Genomic DNA, 27,225 nt, shown 5'->3' with positions numbered 1-27,225 from the left:
AAACGGCCAAAAATGCCTCCCATTGATATCAATGGGAGGCGGACGCGTTTTTTTTACGCCAGCAGAAAAAACGGCTCGCGGGAAAAAGAAGCGACATGCCCTATCTTCAGGCGTTTACGTCTCTGACCTCCCATTGACATCAATGGGAGGCAGAGAAAGCATATTTTGCTAAATTTTTTGGCCACGGGTGAAAAACCTCAGCGAAAATCTGCCTGCAAAAAAACTGTGAACCCAGCCTAAGAAGGAAAAGTTTTGGAACTGTGGAATCCAAGGCTGCAGCGTCACATGGCCTGCAACGTCATCCCAGGAGGCCGGACTACGCGGCGAGAAGAGGGAGGGGGTAAGTATGAACGTTTTTTTATTTTTCCGGCGCCGCTTTGCAGTGGAAATTCAGCCGGAAAAACGCAACACAATGTGGTGCCATTTTCCGGACTAAAATCCCTGCAGTGTTCAGGGCTGATACGCTGCGCAGCTTAACGCAGTGTATCAGCACTGAATACATTGTGTGTGTTCCTACCCTAATACACCGTGTTCCAAATTATTATGCACATTGGATTTAAGTGTCATAAACATTTAATTATTAGTTTTTCAATGAAACTCATGCATGGTATTGTGTCTTAGGGCTCTTTGGATCATTGTAATCAATCTCAGACACCTGTGATAATTAGTTTGCCAGGTATGCCCAATCAAAGGAAAACTACTTAAGAAGGACGTTCCACATTATTAAGCATGCCACAGGTTTCAAGCAATATGGGAAAGAAAAAGGAACCCTCTGCTGCCGAAAAGCGTGAAAAAGTGCAATACCTTGAACAAGGTATGAAAACATTGGATATTTCAAGAAAACTTTAGCGTGATCATCGTACTGTGAAAAGCTTTGTGGCTGATTCAGAGCACGGACGGGTTCGTTCAGATAAAGGCATAATGAGGAAGGTTTCTGCCAGACAAATTAATAGGATTAAGAAAGCAGCTGCTAAAATGCCATTGCAAAGCAGCAAACAGGTATTTGAAGCCGCTGGTGCCTCTGGACTCAAGATGTAGGATCCTCCAGAGGCTTGCAAGTGTGCATAAAGCTATTATTCGGCCACCCCTAAACAATGCTCACAAGCAGAAACGGTTGCAGTGGGCTCAGAAATACATGAAGACTAATTTTCAAACCGTGTTGTTTATTGATGAGTGCCGTGCAACCCTGGATGGTCCAGATGGATGGAGTAGTGGATGGTTGGTGAATGGCAACCATGTCCCAACAAGGCTGCGACGTCAGCAAGGAGGTGGCGGAGTCATGTTTTGGGCTGGATCATGGGGAGAGAGCTGGTAGGCCCCTTTAGGGTCCCCGACGGTGTGAAAATTACCTCTGCAAAGTACGTAGAGTTTATGACTGACCACTTTCTTCCGTGGTACAAAAAGAAGAACTGTGCCTTCTGTAGCAAAATTATCTTCATGCATGACAATGCACCATCTCATGCTGCAAAGAATACCTCTGTGTCATTGGCTGCTATGGGCATAAAAGGAGAGAAACTCATGGTGTGGCCGCCATGTTCCCCTGACCTCAACCCTATTGAGAACTTTTGGAGCATCCTCAAGCAAAATATCTATGAGGGTGGGAGGAAGTTCACATCAAAACAGATGCTCTAGGTTATTCTGACATCCTGCAAAGATATTCAAGCAGAAACTGTCTAAATACTCACAAATTCAATGGATGCAAGAATTGTGACGGTGATATCAAAGAAGGGGTCCTATGTTAACATGTAACTTGGCCTGTTAAGTTTTTTTTGATTGAAAGAGCTTTTGATTTCTGTAAATATGACCTCCTGATGCTGCAAATTCAACAAATTACCATTTTAGTTCTCTTTACAATCTTTAAAATGTTTTGATCTCTGTTGTGCATAATCATTTGAAACAGTGCATTTTGAGTTTTTTACTTCTAAAAAAAAATCTGTTATCATTAGGAGATTTGTTCAATAAAATTTGCATTATACTCCAACGGTTGATGGCTTGAAGATTATACTGACTGTCATTTGCATCGACTATTTAGGAAAATCAGCGAAAAATAACATTTGCATAATAATTTGGAACGCGGTGTAGAGGATAAGCAGCTGCCAGACACTTTTGGCAGCCACTTATGTCTTGCCACAACAAAGGATCAGGCATGTTGAAATCCAACATGTCAGATCCTTGTTTCCCTTACATCTGTCGTCAAAGGACAGTTGGGAGGGCTACATGAACATTAGATTGTCAGCAGGTTCAAAGTGTATTGGCAGCTTTAGATTCTTCTATCTGCATAGATCTCAAGTGTTTAAGATTAGTGCAGAGATGTCAGATAACAGGTCAGGTTTACATCAGTGTATTCATACAACATATTCTCTCATGTGAAACGATGAATAATCCAGCTAGCAGAAAAGATAAGTACAAAAGCCACGTTATCAAACTACAATAGACAGTGGAGTCAAATTTTAGTAATTCATTGCAGGAATATCTATAGCATCGTCTGAAGTACACAGACTTCAGTGCCACCATCTGTTAGGGCCCTTCTAAATGTGTGTGAAGCGGAGTGTTAAGGATCTGCCAGGCACAGCTTCTGTATCCACGCCAATAGGTAATCAGTCTGCACCTGCTTCTATGTCTGTGAGACTGACTCCATCTTCCACCACTCAGGATGGCAGGCTTAGGAGTGGGAGAGCCTATCACAGTTTGGCCAGACGGAGCTAGCTCCCGCCCTCCGTCTATTTATACCTGCCTTTCCTTTTCCTCCTTGCTTGTGATTCTTCTCTGTTGGTTTCCTGGCCCTGCTGCAGCTTCTTGAAAAACTTGTCCCTGCTTCGTATTGACCCTGGCTTACTGACTACTCTTCTGCTCTGTGTTTGGTACCTCGTACACTCCTGGTTTGACTCGGCTTGTTCACTACTCTCCTGCTCTGAGTTTGGCACCTCGTACTCTCCTGGTTTGACTCGGCTCGTTTACTACTCTTGTTGCTCACGGTGTTGCCGTTGGCAACTGCCCCGTTTCCCTTTGTTCTGTGTTTCCTTGTCTGGTTGTCTGTCGTGCACTTACTGAGTGTAGGGACCGTCGCCCAGTTGTACCACGTCGCCTAGGGCGGGTCATTGCAAGTAGGCAGGGACTGAGTGGCGGGTAGATTAGGGCTCACTTGTCTGTTTCCCTATCCCTGTCATTACACGGCGTCAGTACTATTTAATATGGTGGTAAACTAGAACAGAAACATGGCAGAAAGAATTTGAAGTTAATGGCTGCTCTAGTTTTTATGTTTGTTCCTTTCTTAGGTCAGGTAGAATTACTACTATATTTAAAAAACGTGAAATGGCAGAATAATTCTAGAGACAATTATTTTTTTCAGTTTAAATTTATTTCATCACTTTCTCAGTGACTCAGAAATTTACATACACGTGGTTAGTATTTGGTAGCATTGCCTTTAAATTGTGTAACTTGGATCAAACATTTTGCATAGCCTCCCACTAGCTTCTCGCAATAAGTTGCTGGAATTTGAGCTCATTCCTTCTGACAGAACTAGTGTAACTGAGTCAGGTTTGTAGGCCTCTTTGTTCGCACATGCTATTCTAGTACTGACCATAAATTTTCTATGGGATTGAGTTCAGGGCTTTGTGATGGCCACTCCAATGCCTTCAATTACTTTTCCTTAAAGGGGTTTTCCGAGATAAAATTACTATGTGTTAATGCTTGTAATTTATTAATGTAAATACATTTGTAATATACTTACATTTTCCAAATTGTCCCCGTTTCCAGATGCTGCCGTGGGTACTTGACGGGTGAGGTCACTCTCTGGCCGCTGTGTTGATCTTCAATTCTTATCTGGGTATATGACACATCACTTGTGACGTTCCGTGTATGGGTTGTTATGTTGTACAGCCCGTAACGCGCATGCGCGGTCCCTACTATTCTTAGGGTCCCTGCTGTTCTCGCAATAACAGCAGGGACCGGGCATGAATGTTACGGGCTGTACAACAGAACAGCCCATACACGTCATGTCACAAGTGACGTGTCGTATACCCGGAAAATAATTGAAGATCAACACAGCGGCCAGAGAGTGACGTCACCCGTTAAGTACCCCACGTCAGCATCGGGAAACGGGGCCAATTTGGAAAAGTTAAGTATATTACAAATGTATTTACATTAATAAATTACAAGCATTAACACATAGTCATTTTATCTCGGAAAACCCCTTTAAGTCAGTTTGGAAGTATGCTAGGGGTCATTGTCCACTTTGAAGATCCTTTTGCGCCCACGCTTAGCTTGCTGGCTGACGTCTTGAGAAGTTGCTTCAGTATCTCCATATAGTTTGCCTTCCTCTTAATGACATCTATTTTGTGCAGTGCACCAGTCCCTCTTGCATCAATGCCCACACACGTTATGATGCTGCCAGACACGAGCTTCACGTTTGGGATGGTGTTCTTTGGCTTGCAGGCCTCCCTCCTTTTTCCTCCATATATAACTATGGTCATTATGGCCAAACAATTCAATTTTTGTTACATTAGACCAGAGGACATTTCTCCAAAAGGTAAGATCTTTGTCCTCATGTGCAGTTGCAAGCTGTAACCGGTCTTTTTTATTGAGATTTTTGAAAAATGTCTTCTTCCTTTCTAAACGGCCTTTCAGGTCATATCAATATTTTATTGTTTATATACTGTAGATGCTTGATGTTGTTCATTTGCTGAGGTTCTTGGATTTATTTGTATTTTTCGCACCGAAGTATGTTTATCTCTAGGAGACAGAGCAGGTCTACTTCCTTGACGGTATGATAGCTGTATGGTCCTATAGTGTTTAAACTTGCATATTATTGTTTGAACAGATAAACGTGGTACTTTCAGGCGTTTGGAAATTGCTCCCAAGAATGTACATGACTTGTTGAGGTCCACAATTCTTTTCGGATGTCTTGGCTGATTTATTTTGATTTTCCGATCATGTCAAGCAAAGGAGCAAATAGGCTTTAAAATTCTGCCACAGGTGCACCTCCAATTAACTCAAATTTTGTCAATTAGCCTATCAGAAGCTTCTAAAGTCATGACATTGTTTCTGGATGTAATGGCCGCAGCTATACTATCCGGATCCCGGCATCTTCTGGCCGGAACTGCTCCTTTTCCCCAGATCTCTGCTTCTGGCAGCCTCCCACGCTGCCGAAGTTCACCTTTTGCTCTGGATCCTATGTCTCTTAGTGTGTGTGCTGACTCTCACTGCCTTAAAGGACCAGCAAATTACAAATTATCCACTCAGCTTTCCCTGGGTATAAAGGGTCCTCCCTTTCCTAAACACTTTGCCTGAGCAATTAGGTTCTTCCTAGATTACGTACTTGGATTTCCTGTAATTCACCTCGGCCTGTACCTATGATTTTCCTTGCCTGCTGCCTGCCCTGACCTCTTGCTAGCAACCCGTGACGAATCTCTGCCGACCTGCCGTTACTGTTTGCTTGTCCAACCGTGAGTGCTAGTTTGCGGCCTGCCCTGATCTTTTCTATACCTGACTCTGGATACTGTCTACGGATTTAGTACTACGCCTGTTTACGTTGCTGGTCACCAAGGGAGACTACGCTGTGGGTAGAAAGCTGAGGTTCCACAGCAGCAAAGCCCAGATCCAAGTTATAGGGGTTAAAGGCTGAATACCTGAGGTCTCCATAAACTCCGCTCCCTGGTTTAGCCCTTATGTCAAATCCATTGGGTACACAGTAGGTTCACACCATCCTCTGCAGGTCCTGTGACAGTCTCACTATCAGGACCTGTGAAACTGGAATTTACCAAGCTATTTAAAGGCACTGTCAACTTGGTGTAGATAAACTTCATTCCACTGGGAAGAAATAAAAGCTCCTAGTATTATTCTGACATTTCACATTCCTGAAATAAACTATTGATCCTTACTGACCCAAGAGAGGGAGTGTGTACAAGGATTACATTTTAGGAATTGTAGAAAACTTAGTTTTAATGAATGTAGCTAAGGTGTATGTAAACTTACGACTTCAACTGTATACATAATTCTTGGTACCAATGTTACAACTCTATATAAAGAATGTGGATATCCCAAAAGAAAAAACGAGGAAGTGGTCATTAGCAAATCACAAGGTAGAGCTAAGAATAGCTCAGTTGAGCAATCAATGGCATAACAAATTTTGGTAATAGTCACTATATGCGTCAATGTATAGTCATTTGTGTTCATTTCTTTCTGTTGACAAGCCAGCCACATTGTTAAACTCCAAGATACATATTCTAGTGAGAGTGGATACCGATTGTGTATCCAAATACACACACTTATGTACCCTACTATCGTTTCTAGCATCAAGGAATAGTTATAATTCCTATAGTTTGTAAGATTGCTTGAGCGATCCATGAGAATGACATGGGGAGCGTGAGAGAAAGGATCCAAATAAATCTATGAGAGCGCTAAAGGAAGCAAAAGTAAGAAATATTCTCAAATACTATCACAGAACATTTTTCTTTGGCCGGAGATTCCAAGAGGAACCAATGGATCCACAGTTGTCACAAGTCGTTGTAATGGCCGCAAACCGTCAGCATCAATTACCCTCAAGAGGCAGCAGAACATTGTACTCCCTCCCCGGAGACTCCAGCACACGCGCCCACTCTGCTCCACTGCCTCTCCTAGGGTGCACGCGCGCTCTAGTTCCTGGCCTTAAAGGATCAGCGCACGAACCTGTAAATGCTCGCTATTCAATCCCAACACATCCTGGACTATAAAATGGGACTCTGCCATCTTCCTCCTTGCCGGAGCATTGTTGTGTCTACCCATGTTCGTTATTGCAAATGGTTCCTTAGTTGTATCCTGTATTCCCGTATCTTGTATTCCCCGAATCCAGTATTGTTTGCGAAGTCTAGTGTCGGAGTCAAGTTCATCATCTGTGCCAAGTGTCTGCTACGCCAAGTGTCTGCCAAATCTTCTTTACAGGTACTCTTGTCCGAAATACTATCATTGACTGTTAATTGCCAGCTGCTACTCCGCTACAGCGGAGCGGCCTAGTAGGTCCACATACTCCTTAGTCGTGAAAGTACCCTCAGGCCATGGATCCCACTGGTCAACCCAAAACCATGGTCCAGAAGATGCAAGCGGACATGCGTGACCTCCAGGCAAGCTAGGAAGAACTCCTACAGGCTGTAAACGCCATAATTACCCGTTTGGATGTTCCTTCTGTACCTCCTCTGGCTGCTTCTGCTGCACCACCACCTGCCATCTCTCCTGCCTGTCCTGGGTCTGCAAATTCCATAGGATCCTTGCTACGACGGGGATCCTAAGACCTGTAGAGGCTTCATCAACCAGTGTACGATCCACTTTAAGTTACGTGCTGAGGAGGCCAGGGTCGCTTTTATTATTTCTCTCCTTTCTGGCATAGCCCTGGCATGGGCGAACTCCATCTTGGAACGAGAGGCCCGGAATTCTCAGATTTGCCACTGTTTATAGAGACTTTCCGTAAAGTGTGCGAGGAACCAGGTCAAACATCCTCTGCAGCTGCCTCACTGCTTACCCTCAACCAAGAGGAATCAACTGTAGGAGAGTACACCATCTCCTTTCATATGCTGGCAGCGGAGCTAGCTTGGAGTAATGAGGCCTTAGTGGCAACTTTCTCAAAGGGCCTTGCTTCTCAAAAAAAAGGAAGAACTGGCAGCTGGAGAGCTGCCTGCTACCTTGGATACCCTAAGACTTCTGGCAACCCAGATCGATATGAGGATACAAGAGCGCACTCTGGAAATTCGTCGGGAGAAAAATTCTTGTTGACGGTCACCAAAATTTCAAAGGCCTCTACTATCCTGTTCTGACGCACCTCCGGAGGAGCCTATACAGCTAGGGCAACGCAGATATTCTACTGAGTTATGTCTGTACTGTGGCCACAAGGGACATTTCGTGCGCCAATGTCCTCTAAAGCCGGGAAATTCCAGCACCTAGGCTTAATTGGAGAGACAATCCTAGGTTAATCTCCCTCGACCAGTAAATTCTCTCCCAGACTTTCGATTCCTGTGTCTATCGTCCCCGGTGAAGGATCGCACTTTGCACCTGCTTACTTGGATTCTCGAGCAGCTGCAAACTTCATCCCGCAGGACTTAGTAGACCATCTCCACTTGGCAATTGTTCCTTTAGAACAAAACCTCTGGCAGTCTCTTGTGTTGATGGACAACCTCTATAAATCCCCTCCTGCTGGGAATGCCATGGCTTCACCAGCATGCTCCAGTTCTTGATTGGAATTCCAGAGAGGTTCTCAAATGGGGTTCTCGATGTCTTCATCACTGTCTGCCTCAGGTTCGTCCTGTTTTTTTCTCCACTACCTCTGTCTCTCACTCGACTACCTCCACAATATGCTAATTGCACGGACATCTTTAGCAAGTAGGAGGCAGAGGTCCTTCCTCCTCATCGTCTCTACGACTGTCCTATCGAGTTGCTTCTTGAAGCTTCACCTCCTCGTGGATGGGTTTATCCCCTCTCCTTGCTTAAAACCCAGGCAATGTCAGAGTATGTCAAGGAGAAACTAGAGAGAGGTTAATCAGAAAGTCTTCTTCACCAGCCGGAGCTGGATTCTTCTTCGTGAAGAAAAAGAATGGATCACTTCGTGCATCAATTACCGTGGGTTAAACCTAATCACGGTAAAAAAAACAAGTACCCCTTGCCGCTTATCTCCGAGCTCTTCGACAGGATTTGTGGAGCCAAGATTTTCAGGAAGCTGGATTTACGCGGGGCCTATAACCTGGTCTGTATTCGCCAGGAAAACCGCATTCAACACCCAAGACGGTCACTACGAGTATCTTGTAATGCACTTTGGACTGTGTAGTGCTCCAGGGGTGTTTCAGGAAATTGTAAACAACATCTTCTGTGACCTTTTGTTTGTCTATGTGGTGGTTTATCTGGACGTCATCTTGATCTACTCACCTGATCTGATGACGCATCGGAAGCATGTACGAAAAGTCCTATCGCGGTTAAGGGTTAACAGCTTATACGCTAAACTTGAGAAGTGCGTATTTAAAAGAAAATCTTTGCCCTTCCTGAGCTATATTATCTCTGATCTTGGTCTACAAATGGAGCCAGAGAAAGTGAAGTCTCTCTTGGAGTAGCCACGTCCTCAAAGTCTCCGAGCCATACAAAGATTTCTAGGATGCGCACATTTTTATCGTCAGTTCAGTCCAAATTTCTCATCACTTACTGCTCCAATCTCAGCTCTTACCAAGAAGGGAGTGAATGCTGAGGACTGGACCCCGGAGGCAGTCGGCATTCTCCAACATCAAGAGCGCCTTCACTTCTGCTTCCGTCCCTCATCATCCTAATGTGACTCGACAGTTTTCATTGGAGGCTGACGCCTCTTCCATTGGTGCTGGAGCACTTCTGTTTCAAAAGAATTCCAAGGGTAGGGCAATATTATGTGGATTTTTCTCCAAAATCTTCTCTCCTGCTGAGAGCAACTATTCCATTGGGGATCGAGAATTACTCACCGTCAAGTTGCCCTTAGAATAGTGGAGACACCTGCTGGAGGGGGCTGCTCATCCCATCATCATCTTCACAGATCACAAAAATATTACATATCTACAATCTGCACAACTATTGAACCCTTGTCAAGCCAGATGGTCACTGTTCTTCGCCAGATTTCAATTCCTACTTCATTTCTGCCCTGCTGACAAAATCATTAAGGCCGATGCCCTGTCCCAGTCATTTGAGACTAACGATTCTGAAGAAAGTCCTCAACATGTTATTGATCCCTCTAGGATTATTGCTGTTAACCCTCTGCAAATTAAGGACATTCCTCTTGGAAAGATATTTGTCCGTCTTGCTGGCAGGAGAAGAATTCTCCGCTGGGAACATAATTCCAAACCGGCTGGTCACTCTGGTGTCCGTAAAACTGGGAGTTTATTGCTCGTCACTACTGGTGGCCCACGCTACCTAAAGACGTCTTGGACTATGTTCTTCCTGTACGTACTGTGCCCAAAACAAGGCTACTCATGCAAAACCTGCTGGCCTGCTCCTACCTCTGCCAGTTCCTAATGCTCCCTGGCAACACATCACCATGGATTTTATTACTGACCTCCCCCCTTCTTCCGCTTATCACCGGCAGCCTAATAGCCAAGTCGAAAGGATCAACCAGGTACTTGAGAATTACCTTCGTCATTTTGTTTCAGTTCAAATAGACAATTGGGTACGGCTGCTGCCATGGGCCCAATTCTTATAGAACAATCATACTAGTGAATCTGCTGCTTCTTCACCGTCCTGCATCCAATTCTTCCTTTGGAGGTTTCCTTCACATCTGGCAGCAAACTAAGTTTGCGATCCTTCAGGCAGTTGATCGCATGAAGAGATATGCAGATAGGAGAAGAAAAATTCCTCCTCAGTTTTCTCCTGGAGTCAAGGTCTGGTTGTCTTCCAAAAACATTCATCTAAAGATCCCTTCCCACAAATTCGCTCCCAGATTCCTCGGCCCCTTTAAAATTGTGCAACAAATAAACCCTGTGTCCTATAAGCTTCGGCTACCTCCTACCCTCAAAATTCCTAACTCATTCCATGTGTCCCGCCTAAAGCCTGTGGTCCTGAACCGATTCAGCAATTCCGCTGGTTCTACAGTTGCTCCCTGCGGTTCTTCTGACACTTTTGAAGTAAAAGTGATCCTGGATTACAAGAGGGTGGGAAGGAGGACCTTCTTCCTGGTGGACTGGAAAGGGTTTTGTGCTTAGGAAAGGTCATGGGAGCCTGAAGAAAATGTGGATGCTCCAGGTCTCATCAGGAGAGTCCTATCACGCTCTGGACCTAAGAAGTGAGGCGTAAGGGGGGGTACTGTAATGGCCGCAGTCTCGGACCGCTTGCATCACTTACTCTCCAGCGGAGGCGGCCGCAGACCAGTGTACTCCACTCCCCAGAGACGCAAGCACACGCGCCCGCTCTACTGTCTCTGCTAGGGTGCACGCACGCTCGTGTTCCCGGCCTTGAAGGGCCAGAACGCGCATCTGTAAAATGCTCCCTATCCAATCCCAACGCACCCTGCAATATAAAATGGACTCTGCCCTCTTCCTCCTTGCCTGAGCGTTGTTGTGTCTTCCCATGTTCCATATTGCAAATGGTCCCTTAGTTGTATTCTGTATCCTGTGTTCTTGTATCCTGTATTGTGTTTGTTCCAGTGTGAAGTCTAGTGACGGAGTCGAGTTCATCATCTGTGCCAAGAGTCTGACACATCTTTTATCCAGGTACTCTTGTCCTAAATCATTGACTGTTGTTTGGCCAGCTGATGCTCCGCTACGGTGGAGCGTCCTAGTGGGTCCACATATCCCATAGTCATGACAGTCGTTAATGTAGTTTTCAATCATTATAAAAATAACATTATTTTCTGACCTCATTACCTAAGTCAAACTCTGCTTTCTTCAAAATTGTTCATTTGTCTATTTAATCATAACTTAATAGAAAGTTGTACAGGCTTAGCCATACAATAGATAGAAGAATTCAATAATTGGTAAAAAGTTGAAAAGGGGACTTACTAAATTTTTCCAGTTTTCAGTAAGGTTTGGGCTGCAGTAATAGATCACAATGAGGGTGAAGAAAGAATCTTTCTTTTGGAAATTATCTTTTTCCAAAAATAAATAAATCAGGTTAAAAGCATTTGTGAAAAGCTTAATGTGTCAGAGCCCTTGTAGTAAATGGCTACAAAGCTCCATAATCTGGTAAGAATACAATTTTGTAACTAAGTGTCACGGCGCGGGGTGTGGACCCACTGGGCCGTACCGCGTAGCGGGATAGCAGCTACGCCAAACAGGTACAACGCAATGTCTATAGTTCAGAAAGGGTACCTGAGGCAATGTAGACAGTAGCGATGGTTCAGGTTAAGGTGAGGCTCCGATAGTAGACAGACACCCGGCGGGGTGCGACTCACTAGATGCAGCGGAGGATACAACAGGACACCAACTGTTGACGGCACAGAGGCACGTGATACAAGGTACAGGCAGCAGGAACGGGTAACACTGGAAAACACTAGGAGACCATTTGCAGATAGAAATTTTAGGTAACACAACAACGCTCAGGCAATGATCAAGAGGGCAGAGCCCCTTTTATAGTCCAGCAGCATTCTGGGCTAATTGCAGATATTCTGCAACTGTGCACGCACTGGCTCTTTAAGGCCTTGCACGCAGTCTCTGAACCAGGAAGTGAGATGCCGCCGAGAACTCACACGTCCATAGCCGCGGCCGTCCGAGGGTAAGTCAGAACGACGGTCCACGGCCATAGACGTTACACTAAGCCCAAGAGTGCTGATTTGTAAGACACTGAGAGAAAATATCTGATCTATAGATACCAATGATCGGCAGTTTTATTACCTGAAGTGCTTTTTGGAAGGAAATGTACAGTAACTAGATGTGATGGTGTTAAACAACTTTTAGCATAGATATAGGATCACTTTTAATATATTACACAAGTGAAAAAGGACAATAAGCATAATTTATTACTAGCTTGTACCTTAAATGTGTTTGCCAGTGATGGGTTTCTGAAAAGCTGCCCATGTTGTGGGGATTGTCCATTGATAAGCAGATCTGCCCCAAACTTGTTATTGAGAGTATGGAGCTTATCGACTGCGATGTTCCACTGAAAAGCAGTCACCTCAGATACAGGAAACCCAGATTCAGCTAGTTCAATAGCTGGTTGAAGAATTTCTTTCAGGCTCATCTATTTAGAATTTATCACATGAGGGAAGGAACAGGATTTATTTAGTTATTAACTGTTTGCTGTGTGTTTCCCAAAGATGCTTATTTACACACATATGTGCCATAGCTAACAACTTTTAAAGCGTACCTAGCTTTTCAGATAACTTTTTAGAATAGGCTGTTATATGTGTGTACATGAGGGATAACACTATTTCTGGCCATTATCTGATTTGCATTCTGCAGTTTTCCCCTCTGCAGGCTCCATCTCTAATTCCCAGCTTTCTCTGAGCTAGTGGTTGGTCTCTAACGGCTATCGTGTCTTTTATACACTGCACATAGAGGAAAATCCTGCTCTTCTATCTCTATCATATATATATATATATATATATATATATATATATATATATATATATATATATATATATATATATATATATATATATATATATATATATATATATATATATATATACAGTGAAGGAAATAAGTATTTGATCCCTTGCTGATTTTGTAAGTTTGCCCACTGTCAAAGACATGAACAGTCTAGAATTTTTAGGCTAGGTTAATTTTACCAGTGAGAGATAGATTATATAAAAAAAAAAAAAACATGAAAATCACATAGTCAAAATTATATATATTTATTTGCATTGTGCACAGAGAAATGAGTATTTGATCCCTTTGGCAAACAAGACTTAATACTTGATGGCAAAACCCTTGTTGGCAAGCACAGCAGTCAGACGTTTTTTGTAGTTGATGATGAGGTTTGCACACATGTTAGATGGAATTTTGGCCCACTCCTCTTTGCAGATCATCTGTAAATCATTACGATTTTGAGGCTGTCGCTTGACAACTCGGATCTTCAGCTCCCTTCATAAGTTTTCGATGGGATTAAGGTCTGGAGACTGGCTAGGCCACTCCATGACCTTAATGTGCTTCTTTTTGAGCCACTCCTTTGTTGCCTTGGCTGTATGTTTGGGGTTATTGTCGTGCTGGAAGACCCAGCCACGAGCCATTTTTAATGTCCTGGTGGAGGGAAGGAGGTTGTCACTCAGGATTTGACGGTACATGGCTCCATCCATTCTCCCATTGATGCGGTGAAGTAGTCCTGTGCCCTTAGCAGAGAAACACCCCCAAAACATAATGTTTCCACCTCCATGCTTGACAGTGGGGACGGTGTTCTTTGGGTCATAGGCAGCATTTCTCTTCCTCCAAACACGGCGAGTTGAGTTAATGCCAAAGAGCTCAATTTTAGTCTCATCTGACCACAGCACCTTCTCCCAATCACTCTCAGAATCATCCAGATGTTCATTTGCAAACTTCAGACGGGCCTGTACATGTGCCTTCTTGAGCAGGGGGACCTTGCGGTACTGCAGGATTTTAATCCATTACGGCGTAATGTGTTACCAATGGTTTTCTTGGTGACTGTGGTCCCAGCTGCCTTGATATCATTAACAAGTTCCGCCCGTGTAGTTTTCGGCTGAGCTCTCATCTTCCTCAGGATCAAATATACCCCACGAGGTGAGATTTTGCATGGAGCCCCAGATCGATGTCGATTGACAGTCATTTTGTATGTCTTCCATTTTCTTACTATTGCACCAACAGTTGTCTCCTTCTCACCCAGCGTCTTACTTATGGTTTTGTAGCCCATTCCAGCCTTGTGCAGGTCTATGATCTTGTCCCTGACATCCTTAGAAAGCTCTTTGGTCTTGCCCATGTTGTAGAGGTTAGAGTCAGACTGATTAATTGAGTCTGTGGACAGGAGTCTTTTATACAGGTGACCATTTAAGACAGCTGTCTTTAATGCAGGCACCAAGTTGATTTGGAACGTGTAACTGGTCTGGAGGAGGCTGAACTCTTAATGGTTGGTAGGGGATCAAATACTTATTTCTCTGTGCACAATGCAAATAAATATATATAATTTTGACTATGTGATTTTCTGTTTTTTTTTTAAATATAATCTATCTCTCACTGGTAAAATTAACCTAGCCTAAAAATTCTAGACTGTTCATGTCTTTGACAGTGGGCAAACTTACAAAATCAGCAAGGGATCAAATACTTATTTCCTTCACTGTATGTATGTATGTATATATATATATATATATATATATATATATATTTATATAAATAAATCTATATATATATATGTAGATATAGATATATAAGCAAAAACATGGAGGACATTACACAGCAGTGATCGGCAGTTTCGCTGTATATCCAGCATTGGGGAGAGATAGAACGCTTACCAGCAGCCTCTCACATCTCCCTGCTCCATCCTCCTCCCCTCTCCATTGACTTCTAAGCACAGCAAGTTTGTGCTCTCTCTGTGCTCTCCCTCCCTCTTCATAGACATGTATGGACAACATCTCTGTGTCTCCTTTCTCTCTCCCTGCTTACTCCTCCTGCTCCCCGTTTCACGCTTCATAGACTTCTAAGGGCAGCATGACTGTGTCTCCTCACTGCTCCCTTCTCCTGTGCCCCCTCCTCTCTTTATAGACATGTATAGCCAAGCAGTGAAGAAACACACCCCACCTTCTGCAGCCCGTCAATTCTGCTTTGTAACTAGGGACGGACTTTGCTTGACAACGGGGTAAACAGCAGATGACAGGAAGGGAGACACCTAGTGACATTAACTTCACACAGAATTTGCATTGTTAAAACAACTACATTTTAACAGTAAGGAAATTACTAAATTAATCTATATCAGGTATACTACTAGATTTGCATATGTTGTTTGAAAAGTTAGTGTCCATTTAAAAGAAAACTCCACCTTTGGATCCACTCTACAGATTGTAGTAAGGAATTGCAATAACAAATGGAAGTCATTTTATTACAAGAGGGAGCACTGTGCTAATAACCAGTAGGTTTGCAGACATTTTAAATTTTTATATGATTTTGTAGAAAAATCAGCAGAATGCTAAGCGCTCTTCTCAGCAGGTATTCTCTTAGGCTTCGTTCACATCTGTGTCAGGGTCCCGTTCTGGCGTTCCGTCAGAGTTTTCCGTCTGAGCTTTCCGTCAGAACGGAACCCTGACTAAAACAAACGGAAACCGTAGGTTTCCGTTTGCATCACCATTGATTTCAATGGTGACGGATCCGGTGCAAATGGTTTTCGTTTGTCTCAGTTGTGCGAGGGTTCCTTCGTTTTGACAGAATCAATACCGTTTTCGACTATGAAATACATTCCATCAAAATGACAGAACCCTTGCACAACTGAGACAAACGGAAACCATTCTCACTGGTTCCGTCACCATTGAAATCAATGGTGATCCAAACGGAAACCCACGGTTTCCGTCAGAGTTCCGTTCTGATGGAAAGCTCTGACGGAACTCCAGAATGGAACCCTGACACAGATGTGAACGAAGCCTTAGGTTGTCATGATCTGGATCAGCACCTTCTGATAAGATAAGTAAATTAGTGTTATTTAGCAAATCTCGAATATATAATTTAAATAAAACAATTCAAATAGAGAATTCCTGTGTCATGCTCTGCCCCCTAGGCCCTTCATTAGGCATTACACTGTATATCAGTGGAGTTTCATTTAATGGATCGTCGAGTGTTTTTTTTATATTTCACATAAAATGGTAAGTTGCAGATTACCTTCCTACTTCCAAATAGGGAAACTGTGTCAACCCAAGCAGCAGCAGCCCCTGGCACAGTGACATTGTAAGCGTGGGTAGGAGGGAGGGGGTTTTCCTCATCAAACCCCTGTTGTTTCAACAATTCCAAACTCAATGCTGCGGGACATCTGCCACTGCAAGGCAAAAAATATATATATTTTTGAATTAAGCGATTATTATGACATGGAAAGTAACCAAGTCCAAATCAAAATGAGAGTTGCAGCAGGAAGATGACTAATATGTGTACAAATTACAATATTCAAATGTTATCCTTTATACTACATGTCAATAGGAATTCTCTATTGACATGTCTGTAAATAATACTTGTATAAACATCACATTCTGATGTCAGAACCTGAGTATTATAAAGAGGAGTGGCGCACTACATAAGGAGCTGCCCATCTGTTGTCTGTAACTGTTAACTTTTGCAGGAAATTCCTTACTTGACTGACATATAAAGCTGTCTTTCTTTTTTTCTGTTAAGAAGGGGTTCTTCAGGCAATGTATATGTGTATAACTACAGTACTGTGCCTCCAACTACTGCAGAACATAAAAATACAATTGCTACAGATCTTGATGAAAAGCATGAGAGCGTCTCATATCAATCAATTAATAAATGGTGGAAAGGAATCTTCCCGTTCTTTTCAAAACAAGGTTCTGCAGCAGCTGATGTGAGTATTATAAAAAATAATGCACCCTTTCTATAAATCTCAGTCTACTGGTTTCCCCATATTGTCACTGCAGGGTAGTGGTAGTCTGAAGGCATGACAACACGAGTAAAGCTAGTCAGGGATGAATATAAAACTATCCTATGATAAGTGACTGTCACACCGTATAGTCGATTTAATATTCCTCAAACATCTAGTTATCTATATTTATTGAACATGTATTAAAAGAACAATTACCTCATAATTCCATGCAGGAAATACATCAATATGGTAAATGCTGTGTTACATGGTTTTCTGAAGGTGTCAAAGATTAGATACACCATCCCAGAAAAACACGGGCTGATGAAAACTAAGACAAACAGATGAAGTAAGTCCCATAATATTCAAAAGTATAAGAGCTTAGTTTTAGTTAATTTGTAATCAATAGTCTGGTGATAACAATCTATAGCCAACATCAAGTACAGTACTATATACTAATAATTTAGAAAGTCAACCTAAATGACTATGAGGAGAACATACAAAGTCCAAGCAGATGTTCAGCTTATTAGGAATGGCTCCAGTCCTGCAAAGCAGCAGTGCCACAATGAATGTGCCATCATGACACCCAAAGTTTGAAAAATATTTGTAATTACAAAATAACATTTGCTTAAAGGGGGCTGGACAACCCTCATTTACTTGACAAGTCCGATGATCTCGCAGCGGATGATGGGTTCGTTTGCGTGACTTGGCCCAATAAGATCAGCTCTTTTTGTCAGTGGCCTGTGAGTGTCCATACCCTCTGAATGGAAACAAATAGTCGTGCAGAGGTAGAGCCACACTTTGTAGAAGCTCTCTGATCTGGCCAATAGAGGGCGATCCCGAGCGGAAAACTCCCCTCTATTACATTCATATGCCCAAACATGCCATATAAACATAGGTTATCTAAGGCAAGCACCCCCCATAAGGTAGTTATTGAATTATTTCTCAATCTATTAGTTATATCTCATTCTGGGTGCATAACTGAGAATACCCATATTTAACTTTAAAGAAAAAAAATAGCTTTATATTCTTTACTAATACACTGTAGTTCAATAGCTCCTTTTCTTCATTCTGGCCTTTGTCTTGCATTCGGGAAAAAAATCTCAAGACTAGATGACAATCACCTATGGGAACTACCTGTGCGAGATGCCATGCACTCAGCTAATCAGAGAGCATGGAAGTCAGATAAGTGGTGATGAATGGTCAGGGTTTCACTCTGCAGCCATCCAACTTCAATATTCACATACGTACTGTAGTGTTAGAATTGCCAAGGGGATGTAATTTCGGTGTATTCTGATGTTAGAATGCACTGTCTATACAGATATACTGGTTAGGACGTTAAAGCAGTTGTCTTGTTTAGAAAACCCATATTCAATGATCCGATTAGAGAATTCTGATTTAATAGAGGGGGGAGTCATTAAAAGAGAGAGGATATTCATTAGTAGAGAGCGGCTACAAAAAGCATCTCTTGGCCTTGGCATGTTGGTGCCTTACACAGACAGCCAACTCATTTCCTTTTTTGTTAAATCTCTGCAAAATACAATTAGTACATAAAATGAGTAGAATGTTAGAGCGTGACCAGAAACCAAAACAATACATAAATATAAAAAATTATAAAATAACTGCACAAGACTCGCAATTCGAGAATGTCAGATGTATAATAGAAAACAGGAATATGAAAAGTGATCTTTCGTAAATGATGGAATTGAAGGTAAAACTAGGTAACGGAGAGGCAATTTCTCCTAAAGGTAAGACCACTTACCCCAGATGGACAAGTATCTAGCACAGGAGTTATTCTCCCGGGCAGAAGTTTCTCATATCTATAAATTTGATCCATTCAAGAATGGAAGAGAAACTAACAGAGAGCCATTGTAGCAGAATCACCAGTTTTGACGCCGTCAGTAAACATGTCTATCAGGCGAAGATCACACTACCGTTATCATCAATTTATCTCTCTTCCGTCAGAGGAAGAGAGGATCGATACATTAAACGGAAAGCAACTGTTCCGTTAGAAATACTATTGATTTCAATGGTAATTCTTTTGTATCAGTTGATTTCTGTTTGTCTCCGTTCGCTAGGTTTCCGTTTTTTTGAACGGAAACAAAAGTCCAGTCTGCAGAACTTTTGTTTCCGTTCAAAAAGACGGAAACCTAGTGAACGGAGACAAACAGAAAGCAACTGATACAAAAGAATTACCATTGCAATCAATGGTAATTCTAACGGAACCGCTGCTTTCCGTTTTAATGTATCGATCCTCTCTTCCTCTGACGAAAGAGAGGTAAACTGATAGTAGCGCCAGTGTGAAAGATGCCTAAGTTGTACCTGGAGGGCCTACATTGAGTTGTTAAAGCCCCTAACAGAATCAAAACTGGAGAGCAAGATGTCCACTAAACACATTTCTGTTTGTCTGCCTACCCTGACACCAGAAGTTTTCCAGGCCAGGGAACCAGTACTACATATATAAAACATAAAGTCTGGGGCTTAGTGACATCAACAGACCTCAGAAGAGGATAGCTAAAACCTCTTTAAGAACACTGTGTCTTATACATCTAGTCAATATGGTTTTTTGTATCCTGATACAGATGGAGAACCATTGAGAATGTTGAGGATGAACTTTGATTCCTCCCCTGTGGATTTTACTATCTGGTTCAGACTCCCAGAAACACTGGCGCATCAGGGGAGGCAAAGTCTAGTAAGGTTTTGTGTCAGAGACTCATCCACTAACTCTATCCACTAATATCTAACATTATGTTTCCCCTGAAAGCTGATCTAAGGTGAAGATCTCACAGCCTGGGCCAAGGTTGCAACAGAGCCATGGGTCATTCTTGTAGTAATAAGGGAACCAGGTGGATGGGCATCACAAGGGATGGAGATGACCATGTGACCTCCTGAGATTGCATCAATTAAGAGTACCTCTCAAGATAAAACTAATAATTTGCTGAGCAGTGTGAGGGGTAAATAGTGACCACAGAAGTAATAGATTGTTGCGCCCCAAAGGAGAATTCTCTAGATCAATGTGGGAAGGAGACAGGGATACCAGATTAAGCTACCTGGACAGATTGTTAACCCTGTTGTTGATTTGGACATCAGGCCAATCAAACCTACCCCTTGCTCTCGTTTGGATGAGTTGGGATTGAGCAAGCCTTGCCCGTTTGCCACTCCATAGGATTTTTGGACTACACATGGTTTTAAAAAAGGATAGGGAGAGGTGTATTGGAAACATCTGCAACACATAGAGAATCTTAAGAAGAATGTAGGATTTAAGGATATTCTTTCTACCCATCCAAGAGCCAATCCAAGAGGAAAAGGGCACTGTCGTAGTTTTTTTTGTAATGCTAATTATAAGAGGTGCATAGTTCTCGGAGTAGAGAAGTCACTGGGAAAAGGGAAATCTGTATCATTCAAAGCCTCTGATCTGCCCAAGATCATTTTAAAATTGTGTGAAAAAGATCTACATGAAAGGAATAGCTTGGGTTGGATAAGTCAATAGGATGAGATCATCTGCAAAAGCTGAAGTATTCTGAGTAGAGGAGCCAACTGTAAACCCCTCAATCTCAGGGGATTGTCGAATCTTCCGAATGAGGGTCTCCATAACGAAGATAAACAATGATGGTGAGAGAGGGCATCATTGGCAAGTACCATTCCGGATATGGAAAAATTGTGACAGGGTGCCTTTCACCCTAATCCTGGCATGAGGATCATGGTAAAGAGATAGTATAACCAAAAACAAAGCTGGGGGAAAATGAAGAGATTCTAGTACACATTGCAGAATGGTCTGATCAACCCTATCAAAAGTATTTTCGGCATCGGGGCTTAAAGGGAACCTGTCACCAGCATTTCACCTATTAAACACTGCTCGCCCCTCACTGGCCGCTGCTGTCAGAAGTTTATTGCCATTATCCCCTCTCCTAAACTCCTCCCCTGACCGTAAATACTGGTCTGAAAACATTTTGTGCCTTTTATGCCCACTCACCGCAGAAAACTGGCCTACACTGAATGCTGTCAATCAAAAGTAAGCTGTCGTTCAAAAGTAAGGAGGCGGGGTTAACTCTGAAAGGCTTGAGAAATGAAGATATGACTCTTTTCAAAACTAAGATATAGCTCTTTTATGCTCATTAGCATACAGTGCAGGAAGACTAAAAAATGGAATACTGAAGGTACGGAGCCGACTTAGAAAATAATTATAGGTTACATAAAAATAATTTTTCACCCACTACCACCAGGTATTGCTGGTTTAATAGGTGAAATGCTGGTGACAGGTTCCCTCTAAGAGAATTATCAGAATTTTGTTTTGTCTTGCGTAATAGACGGAGTGAATGATTCTAGCTTTGCTGTAATTGCCCTCTCTACTGGGAATAAAACCCATCTGTTCTGGACCAATTGACCCATCTAATAGGCCACTAAGGGTGGGTTCACATATAACAGTTGTTTTCCGACCAGTTGTATTTAACCTGAGCTTACCACAACTGATGAAACTTTGTGCACCTCTCCAGTGTCCATAGCTGGACAGGAAAACGCTGCATACAACTTTTTTCTATCCAACGAAAAAACAAATGAAACTGATGCTAGAACTGCTACCAGAGGAAAGAATGGGATTAGTTCTGGCATCAGTTTCCCTCCTGGGTTTCTGTACAATGTTGGAGGAAAACGGCCTGGGTATATGAGAACAAGCCTTAATACAGTGTGCTAAAAGTTTGGCCCATCATTATAAGTCAGCATTAAGGAGGGATATAGGCCTATAACTCGGACATAATTCCTCTCTTTGGGGAGAACTGTGATGTAAGCTTCTAATGCTTGGTATGCAACGTTGTCATCCACCACGAAGGCGTTACACACAGTAGGAAAATGTGAACTATTTATAATATATTGTGATGAAATCCTCGCGGCCTGGGCTTTTCCCTGAGAGTATAGAACCTCTATAGACTTATAGGACCTTAGATAGTGTAAAGTGCAGGAAGAGTTTAACTTGGGATTCCTAGGACAATTGTAAGAAACAGATCGAAACTAAAAATGTGTAAAATGCGTTCCAGTTTAGCACGAGACTCCTCTGGAGCAACTTGCGCTTCCAGGTCAGAAAGGGCCTCATAGAATCCTTTAAGCTCGCTTATATTTTCAGAGGTGTGAGTGTCTTTAGTGCCTGTGTCAGTTAGTATGGCTTGAATAAAGGATTTCTGCAAAGTTGTGGCGATATGGGTTAGGCGATATGAACTACAATGCGGTTGTTGTGAGGTCGGAAAAGTACTAGATGCGTCTTCTAGGAAGAAAAGGAAGTAAGGATGGTGGGAGAGGTCCTCTGGGTTGGGGCTCCTCTATTGAGTCTGTAGGTAGGCTGCAGCCATGTCATGTCCTGGATGCCCCCCACAAGGCCGGGGCTTTAGCCTTGCAGCAGGCAGCAGAAGCCGATATGTGCTGTTGGAGCCTTCACAGGACACTAGATAGGATCATGGAATTGGACAAGTATTTCAGCACCCATGTATTTTCCTGTAAGCCATGCGGGTGGTGGAAGCTTGACAGAAGCAGTGTGGCAACAAATTTAGGCCGTGGCTTTGCCGTGTAGCGGGCCGTGGCAGTGTTCGGATGGATGGCGCCTAGATTCACCCCTCAAAATGCCACAGAGCAGGTAAGCAGGATGATGATGGAGATAAAGGTTAGCTTCAGGGTTGGACTTGGCTCAGCTAGCAAGTCACGTCCCCTGTCCCACAGCCAACTCATTTCAATGGGCACAGTGTAATTCTTCATTTCCCCCATGTTGGTGCTGCAGGGAAATGTAACTCTTAAGGCCCTTATACATGGGCCAATGATTGGGTGAACAAAGTATATTGACATGACCTGAAAGGCTACTCAGCAAGGAAGTAACTTCTCCAAAACCACCATAAAAAAAGACAGGTTATGGTATGAAACTGCAAATGGGGACAAAGATCTTACATTTTGGTGAAATGTCCGCTTGTCTGATGAAATTACTATGAAACTGTTTGGCCATAATTACCATCGCTATATATGGAGGAAAAAGGAGGGAGGCTTGCAAGCCAAAGAACACCATCCCAAACGTGCAGCTTGTGGCTGGCAGCACCATAATGTGTGTGTGCATTGCTGCAAGAGGGACTGGTGCACTGCACAAAATAGATGTCATTAAGAGGAAGGCAAACTATATGGAGATACTGAACTTCTCAAGACATCAACCAGCAAGTTAAAGCGTGGGCGCACAAGGATCTTCAAAGTGGCCATAATTACCATCGTTATATATGTAGGAAAAAGGGGGACTCTTACAAGCCAAAAAAAACAACCATGCAGCTCAGGGCTAGCAGCATCATATTGTGGATGTGCTTTGCTGCAGGTGGTACTAGTGCACTTCACAAAATAGATGGCGTTATAAAGAAGTAAAATGATGTGGAGTTATTGAAGCAACATCTCAAGACATCAGCCTGGAAGTTAAAGCGTGGGGGAAGATGGGTCTTAAAAATGGACAAGCATACTTCCAAAATGGCTTAAAGAGGCTCTGTCACCAGATTTTGCAACCCCTATCTGCTATTGCAGCAGATCGGCGCTGCAATGTAGATTACAGTAACGTTTTTATTTTTAAAAAACGAGCATTTTTGGCCAAGTTATGACCATTTTCGTATTTATGCAAATGAGGCTTACAAAAGTACAACTGGGCGTGTTGAAAAGTAAAAGTACAACTGGGCGTGTATTATGTGCGTACATCGGGGCGTGTTTACTACTTTTACTAGCTGGGCTTTCTGATGAGAAGTATCATCCACTTCTCTTCAGAACGCCCAGCTTCTGGCAGTGCAGATCTGTGACGTCACTCACAGGTCCTGCATCGTGTCGGCACCAGAGGCTACAGATGATTCTGCAGCAGCATCGGCGTTTGCAGGTAAATCGATGTAGCTACTTACCTGCAAACGCTGATGCTGCTGCAGAATCAACTGTAGCCTCTGGTGCCGATGTGTCCTCGCTCGTCTGACACGATGCAGGACCTGTGAGTGACGACACAGCGTGATCTCTGGAGAACACGCTGTCTGCACTGCCAGAAGCTGGGCGTTCTGAAGAGAAGTGGATGATACTTCTCATCAGAACGCCCAGCTAGTAAAAGTAGTAAACGCGCCCCGATGTACGCACATAATACACGCCCAGTTGTACTTTTACTTTTCAACACGCCCAGTTGTACTTTTCAGGAGTTGCCCCTGATGTCACTGTCCAGATATGCCTGCCCGGCCCGGAACGGATGCAAAACGAATGCAAACCGGCCGGGAAGAACGGCCGATTTTATTGGCCGACACTCGGGCTCGGTCGGGACCCGGTCGTGTGAATAAGGCTTAAGGCTGAGAATTCACAAGTGTATTTTTAGCCACATATCACGGAAAAAACTTGGCATTTTGCCTCAATTTTACAAAAATTCAGGAGTGGGTCTAAAACATTGAAGAGATGCAAAACTTTCTAATATCATTTTTCTTTGTGTAGGTGCCACTTCACACTTCAGTATTTGTGGTTTCCAAATACTGATGCAAAATATTGAAGTGTGAAGGTGGCCTAAGGCCTTATTTACACGAGCGTATTTTACGTCCGTGATCCGCGCGTGAAAATCACGCGCGTCACACGGACCTATGTAAGTCAATGGGGCCGTTCAGACATTCCGTGTTTTTCACGCAGCGTGTGTCCGCTGCGTAAAACTTACGACATGTCCTATACTTGAGCGTTTTTCGCGCATCACGCACCCATTGAAGTCAAAGGTTGCATGAAGATCGTGCACGGCACACGGACGCAATTCCGTGTGCCGCGCGTAATTCGCGCTACAGTTGTTGACGAAATGTAGGGAATAATAAAACTACAGTAACGTTTTTATTTTTAAAAAATGAGCATTTTTGGCCAAGTTATGACCATTTTTGTAGTTATGCAAATGAGGCTTGCAAAAGTCCAAGTGGGTGTGTTTAAAAGTAAAAGTACAACTGGGCGTGTATTATGTGCGTACATCGGGGCGTTTTTTATACTTTTACTAGCATGGCTTTCTGACGAGAAGTATCATCCACTTCTCTTCATCAGACGAGCGAGGACACAGGCTTCAGTTGATTCTGCAGCAGCATCGGCGTTAGCAGGTAAGTCGATGTAGCTACTTACCTGCAAACGCTGATGCTGCTGCAGAATCAACTGTAGCCTCTGGTGCCGATGTCCTCGCTCGTCTGACACGATGCAGGACCTGTGAGTGACGACACAGCGTGATCTCTCGAGAACACGCTGTCTGCACTGCCAGAAGCTTAGCGTTCTGAAGAGAAGTGGATGATACTTCTCATCAGAACGCCCAGCTAGTAAAAGTATTAAAAACGCCCCGATGTACGCACATAATACACGCCCACTTGGACTTTTACTTTTAAACACACCCACTTGGACTTTTGCAAGCCTCATTTGCATAACTACAAAAATGGTCATAACTTGGCCAAAAAGGCTCGTTTTTTAAAAATAAAAACGTTACTGTAATCTACATTGCAGCGCCTATCTGCTGCAATAGCAGATAGGGGTTGCAAAATCTGGTGACAGAGCCTCTTTAAGGACAACAAAGTGACGGTAATGGTGTGGCACAAAGCCCTGACCTCAATCCCATAGAAAATGTATGGACAGTACTGAAAAAGCGTGTGTGACAAAGAGGCCTACAAACCTGACTCCGTTACACCAGTTCTGTCAGGAGGAATCAGTAAAAATTCCAGCAACTTATTGTGAGAAGCTTGTGGAAGGCTACCCAAAACGTTTCCCTCAAGTACAAAAATTTAAAGGCAATGCTACCAAATACTAACCACGTGTATGTAAACGTCTAAGCCACTGGGAATGTAATGAAAGAAGTAAAAGCTGAAATATATCATTGTTACTAGTACTATTCTGACATTTCAGATTTTTTAAATATAGTAGTAATCCTAACTGACCTATAAAAGGGAATTTGAACTAGGATTAAAGGTCAGGAATTGTGAAAAAGAAACAGAGATTTAATGAATGTGGCTAAGATGTATGTAAACTTATGAGTTCAACTGTATATATAGGATATGCCCAAAATTGGCAATTCAAAATCATGCCCTTAATTTAAGCAAAATCAACTGGAATTATTGAACCACTCATACCTCCCATTCAGTCCATAGACTTTTTTAGCTCCTGCTTTATAAAACAAACAGAAGCAATCCCCACCGATTCCTGTGCCAGTGGGTTCAGTGACATTAAGGGCAGCCGCCACAGCCACTGCAGCATCAGCGGCATTCCCACCTTTCTTCAGAATATCTGCAAATAAAGAAAACAAAACTTCACTTCTAATGTCTATATTACATTAATGGAAACAAATAATACTGAAAATGCTAATAAAGAATAAACAAGTCATTCTTCCCAGTCACTTATTTAATGCTAAGAAACAATCATGCAAACATTTATTGGTCTGTTTCCAGTCCTGCAGTGACCTTTGTGAAAGCAAACATTTATACAATCATCATTAATACAATCATTGTACATGTGGCCACATGTGACAGCTCCAGGATCAGCTGCTGCCTCATATCAAATAGCATTATTTCATATTGATACAGAATTCATACTTACAAAGTATCTGGGAAATACAATACAATTCATCGTGTGGTACATTTAATAGACTATATTTGTTCAATTGTAATAAAAGAAAAGGTCAAATGTGAACGGCTGTAAATTCAAAATACCACAGCATGCGCCAAAACACCAATGAAAACAAATGCAACGTGTGAATAGGACTCTTATGAATTCCCATTTGCAAACACTGCACACCCCAAAAACACTCTGTGTGAATCTGCCATTAAAAGGAGTTGTCCAGGCAGGGGGGTTTTTCATATTGAGGACCTATCCACAGGATATGTCATCAGTATAAGATCGGTGGGGGTCCGACCACTGTATAGCGGCCTTGCTGCAGCTCTGCTCCTATTCACTTGAATAGGAGCAGAGATACAGTAATGCAACAAGTTCACTATACAGTGCACGGAGCCTTCTGCTTCTGACACCGACCCTACATAACGTCTGGTGCCCGGAGGCAGCTGATCGGTGCGGAGTCCAGGTGCCAGACCCCACCGATCACATACTGATGACCTATCCCCCTGCCTATACAACACCTGCTTTTTCACTCTACTGCATTAGACTAGGGCTGCATGGCAGAATGTGTAAATAGACAAATTGTGGTAAAATCCCGTGACTACTGAAAACGGAATATAATCCATTACGCTTTGATTTTTGGCAAAAGTCAGAAGATCACTTGCAACTTTTTTTAGGAAACATTGAGATTGTGTTGCAGTATTTCTCTGATGTAGC

General features: G+C 42.8%; 1 protein-coding gene across 1 annotated transcript in view; it reads right to left on the bottom strand.

The window, feature by feature from the left end:
* The window catches only part of LOC142760805 (glutathione hydrolase-like YwrD proenzyme), an 87,128-nt gene that overhangs the window by 40,593 nt on the left and 19,310 nt on the right, over window positions 1–27,225 (bottom strand). Inside the window, exons 3-5 of the mRNA XM_075863983.1 lie at window positions 26,031–26,184; window positions 16,221–16,374; window positions 12,439–12,645 (exon numbers count right to left, since the gene is read on the bottom strand). Coding sequence (XP_075720098.1) covers window positions 12,439–12,645; window positions 16,221–16,374; window positions 26,031–26,184 — 515 coding nt within the window. The remainder of the gene's footprint in view (window positions 1–12,438; window positions 12,646–16,220; window positions 16,375–26,030; window positions 26,185–27,225) is intronic.

This window comes from Rhinoderma darwinii, chromosome 4, assembly GCF_050947455.1.
Source record: "Rhinoderma darwinii isolate aRhiDar2 chromosome 4, aRhiDar2.hap1, whole genome shotgun sequence".
Classification (NCBI taxonomy): domain Eukaryota; kingdom Metazoa; phylum Chordata; class Amphibia; order Anura; family Rhinodermatidae; genus Rhinoderma; species Rhinoderma darwinii.
The sequence above is the reverse complement of the archived record's forward strand: the minus strand, read 5'-3'. Positions and strand labels throughout refer to the sequence as shown.